The sequence below is a fragment of the Lithobates pipiens genome, unplaced genomic scaffold (assembly GCF_037356315.1).
Source record: "Lithobates pipiens isolate NorthernLeopardFrog02 unplaced genomic scaffold, aLitPip1_a1.2 Scaffold_27, whole genome shotgun sequence".
NCBI lineage: Eukaryota > Metazoa > Chordata > Amphibia > Anura > Ranidae > Lithobates > Lithobates pipiens.
Window position 1 is genome coordinate 45,265,819 of NW_027507788.1, and position 4,226 is coordinate 45,270,044.

At 49.7% G+C, this 4,226-nt stretch overlaps 1 protein-coding gene across 1 annotated transcript in view; it reads right to left on the bottom strand.

The window, feature by feature from the left end:
- SIK2 (salt inducible kinase 2) overlaps positions 1–3,688 on the bottom strand; it is a 221,971-nt gene extending 218,283 nt beyond the window's left edge. The window contains exon 1 of the mRNA XM_077456934.1: positions 3,206–3,688. Coding sequence (XP_077313060.1) covers positions 3,206–3,445 — 240 coding nt within the window. The 5' untranslated portion in view covers positions 3,446–3,688. The remainder of the gene's footprint in view (positions 1–3,205) is intronic.
- Between the last annotated feature and the right edge of the window lie 538 nt (positions 3,689–4,226).

Here is a 4,226-nt window from a genome sequence, read left to right on the forward strand (position 1 = left end):
TCACTGGTGTACTTACCAGACCAGGGGTTGATTTACTAATACTGGAGAGCGCAAAATATAGTGCAGTTCTGCATAGAAGACCAATCTGCTTCCAGGTATTATTATCAAAGCTTAATTAAGAAGCTGAAGTTAGAAGCTGATTGGATACCATGCGCTCCTGCGCCAGATTTTGCACTCTCCAGTTTTAGTAAATCAGCCCCAAAGGGAACAAATAAGAGGAATGTATTGTACGAGTTCCATGCACTTTAATATTACCATCCATCAGCTGAAAACAGACCAAGAAGGGGCCCTTCTTTTTAGCACAGTTTTCATACATCGACCCTATGTGACGGTGTCAGCTGTGTGTGCACTAGAGGTGATGGCCTCCTACTATTACCCATCTGCAGCCAATGGCATCAAGAGACAATGGATCTGTATTAATACACCATTACATCTGATTACTATGCAATGTACGAAGAGAGATGTGAAGGTTGTATGGGGGACAACGCACATGTTAGGATCCTATCATGGGGGAGGTGAAGGTAGAAAGTCAGTTTCTAGGGACATCTTACTGTGGTTATACACAAGTCCCAGGCAATGGGTTACAGACTGGAATGGGGGTATAATACCAGCACCGGGTATATACCCCCATTCCTGTCTGATCTGCACAGACAGGAATGGGGGTATAATACCAGTACTGGGGGGGTCTGATCTGCACAGACAGGAATGGGGGTATAATACCAGTACTGGGGGGGTCTGATCTGCACAGACAGGAATGGGGGTATAATAACAGTACTGGGGGGGTCTTATCTGCACAGACAGGAATGGGGGGTATAATACCCGTACTGAGGGGTCTGATTCTGCACAGACTGGAATGGAGGATAATTTGCAATATTGGGGTGGGTCTGATCTGCACAGACTGGAAGGGGTATAATGCCAGTATTGGGGGGTCTGATTCTACACAGACTGAAATGGAGGTATATTGCCAGTGCTGGGGGGGTCTGATATGCACAGACGGGAAGGAGGTATATTGCCAGTATGGGGGATTCTACACAGACTGGGATGGGGGTATATTGCCAGTACTGGGGGATCTGATTCTACACAGACTGGAATGGAGGTATCTTGCCAGTGCTGGGGGGCCTGATCTGCATAGACTGGAAGGGGTATAATGCCAGTATTGGGGGGGGGGGGTCTGATTCTACACAGACTGGAATGGAGGTATATTGCCAGTGCTGGGGGGTCTGATCTGCACAGACTGGAAGGGGTATAATGAGAGTACTGGGGGGTCTGATCTGCATAGACTGGAAGGGGTATAATGAGAGTACTGGGGGTCTGATCTGCATAGACTGGAAGGGGTATAATGAGAGTACTGGGGGTCTGATCTGCATAGACTGGAAGGGGTATAATGAGAGTACTGGGGGTCTGATCTGCATAGACCGGAAGGGGTATAATGGCAGTATTGGGGGGGTCTGATTCTACACAGACTGAAACTGAGGTATATTGCCAGTGCCGGGGGGTCTGATATGCACAGACGGGAAGAAGGGATATTGCCAGTATGGGGGATTCTACACAGACTGGGATGGGGGTATATTGCCAGTACTGGGGGATCTGATACTGATGCAGGTGACGGAGTGTCATTGTTACCATCACATGTCCCCATAGTGGAGAATATCTTGTTCTGATGATCAGAGTACTCAGTATAGGAGTTTTTATCTATTTCTATTGTTCTCCATCTCTTCATGCCAATCAGTGCAGTCCAACAAGTGACAGGGACAACCAGAATGTCACCAAGGATTGGGGGGGGGGGGTTAGTTTAGGAATACAATTCTAATGATTTGGGTGATGTGTCGGCTGGCGTATACTGGGAAAGGCTTCCAGGTTATGCAAGTACAGAGCACAGATCTGCGGAAATAAGGGAGACTTGGGGGACCTTCATCCTGAACTAAATCATGATAGGGGTGGTCATTACTGACAACCAGGGTCAATGCTGGGGACAAAATGGGAACTGGAGACTGATGGCATCAAGGATTTCATTCTGGTATGTATGATTGCATAGCTGGAGACAATTCAAGGGACAAACCTAAACTGTCCCTGGAAATCAGAGACCAATGGCATCTACATGATCAATACTGGTATGTATATTGCTGCCAATGTCTGAACCAGAGCACACTTTGAGGGACTAACCAGAAAATAAGAACAAGGCGGCAACTATACAATAATCTGACATTTATGATAGGATTGCTTATTATTGAAAAATTGGACATATTTCCAGGGACAAACTTGATCTGTTCCTGGAAATAGGAGACCAGCGGCATTTATGGGATCAATACTGGAATTATATTATTGGCAATTACTGAATAGGCCACTTCCAGGGACAGGTATAAGATGGCATGTGTCCAATCCATACTGGGATTATAACACTACTGTTTATTATAGACAATTGGAGACATTTCCAGCGACAAGACATGGAGTGTCACTGGAAGTCACAGACAGATGGCATTGCTGCAATAACTACTGGACATGGCATGGAGTGGTGCAGATCAGAGCCCAGTGATGGATCCATACTGGTATTGGTGAGGAGTGAAGTGTGGGGTGCAGAGAGATCAGAGACTGATGCCATCATGTCCTATGTATGGTCCCATGTATGGTCCCATGTATGATCCCATGTATGATCCCATGTATGATCCCATGTATGATCCCATGTATGGTCCCATGTATGGTCCCATGTATGATCCCATGGGAAATTGGAGGCATTTCCAGGGACAAGCCATGGGCTGTCCCTGGAAGTCACAGACTGATGGTATTGATGATAGGACTGGCTATTAGTGCACATTGGTATATAGATGATATAACTGGTTATTGGGGAGATCTGGGGGGCAGAGCTGGAGATCTATGTGATGAGTCCTGGTATAGATGAGACAATGTGTTCCTCCTGAGCCCAAGGACCCTTCCAGGGACAGAGAAGCCTGTCTGTGTGTGTATGGGCACCCCCCTGCAGACCGATCTCCCCCCTGCAGCCCGATCTCCCCCCTGCAGACCGATCTCCCCCTGCAGACAGATCTCCCCCCTGCAGACCGATCTCCCCCTGCAGACAGATCTCCCCCCTGCAGACCGATCTCCCCCCTGCAGACCGATCTCCCCAGTGCCCCCTCTGCAGACCGATCTCCAGGGTCGGTGCCACCTGTAGCTCCGGGCAATGCCCCCATAGCAGTGAGTTATTACTTGCCTCTGTCTTGGTGATCCGGTGCCTGGCCAGCTTGACCACGGCGAAGTTCCCTTTGCCTAAAGTGCGTTCTATGTCATAGAATCCGACCCGGACCGGAGCCCGGTGTACATGCCTCTGACAATCCGCCATGACCATGCTGGGAGCCGGCCGGAGAGATCCACAGAGCCCCGGACATCCACCGATCAGCCGGCCATGGCAGCCGCTAGCGGAGAGGAGAGCACACGGGACCGCATTCTTCATACAGCCAAACAGTGTTCATCATCCCCGGTAACAGCTCGTCATTGTGTGCGATATACCCGGCCATCCACCATCACAGGGGGTACAGGCCGATCCCGGTCTATGTGTGTGTGGGGGGGGAGGGGAGATCACAGGCGGCTCGGGGGGTCCCGCTCAGCAGAGTGCAGGCGGCTGTGCAGGAAACCAGCGAGAGGTCTGTGCGAGCCTCTGCCGCTTCCAGCAGGCATCATGTTCTCGGGGCTGACGTCTTTTGACGTCAGAGCTACAGGAGGGCTGAGGGGCGGGGCCTCGGCTTCTCTCCCTCTCCGCCTTCCTGTTCTACCTTCTTCACGGCTCGCTTGCCAAATAGGTTACCCCTGGCAACCGGAGCCCGCTCTGACGTCAGCAGCCCTTCTGTACACACTGCCAGTCAAGACTGGAGCCTCAGAGATATGCTGAGGGAGAGAGATACCTAGAGAGAGAGACTGAGAGAGAGACAGATATATACTGAGAGAGAGAGAGATACTGAGAGAGACTGAGAGAGAGACAGATATATACTGAGAGAGAGAGAGAGATACTGAGAGAGACTGAGAGAGAGACAGAGACTGAGAGAGACAGATATGAGAGAGACAGATATATACTGAGAGAGAGAGAGAGATACTGAGAGAGACTGAGAGAGAGACAGATATATACTGAGAGAGAGAGAGAGATACTGAGAGAGACTGAGAGAGAGACAGATATATACTGAGAGAGAGAGAGAGATACTGAGAGAGACTGAGAGAGAGACAGATATATACTGAGAGAG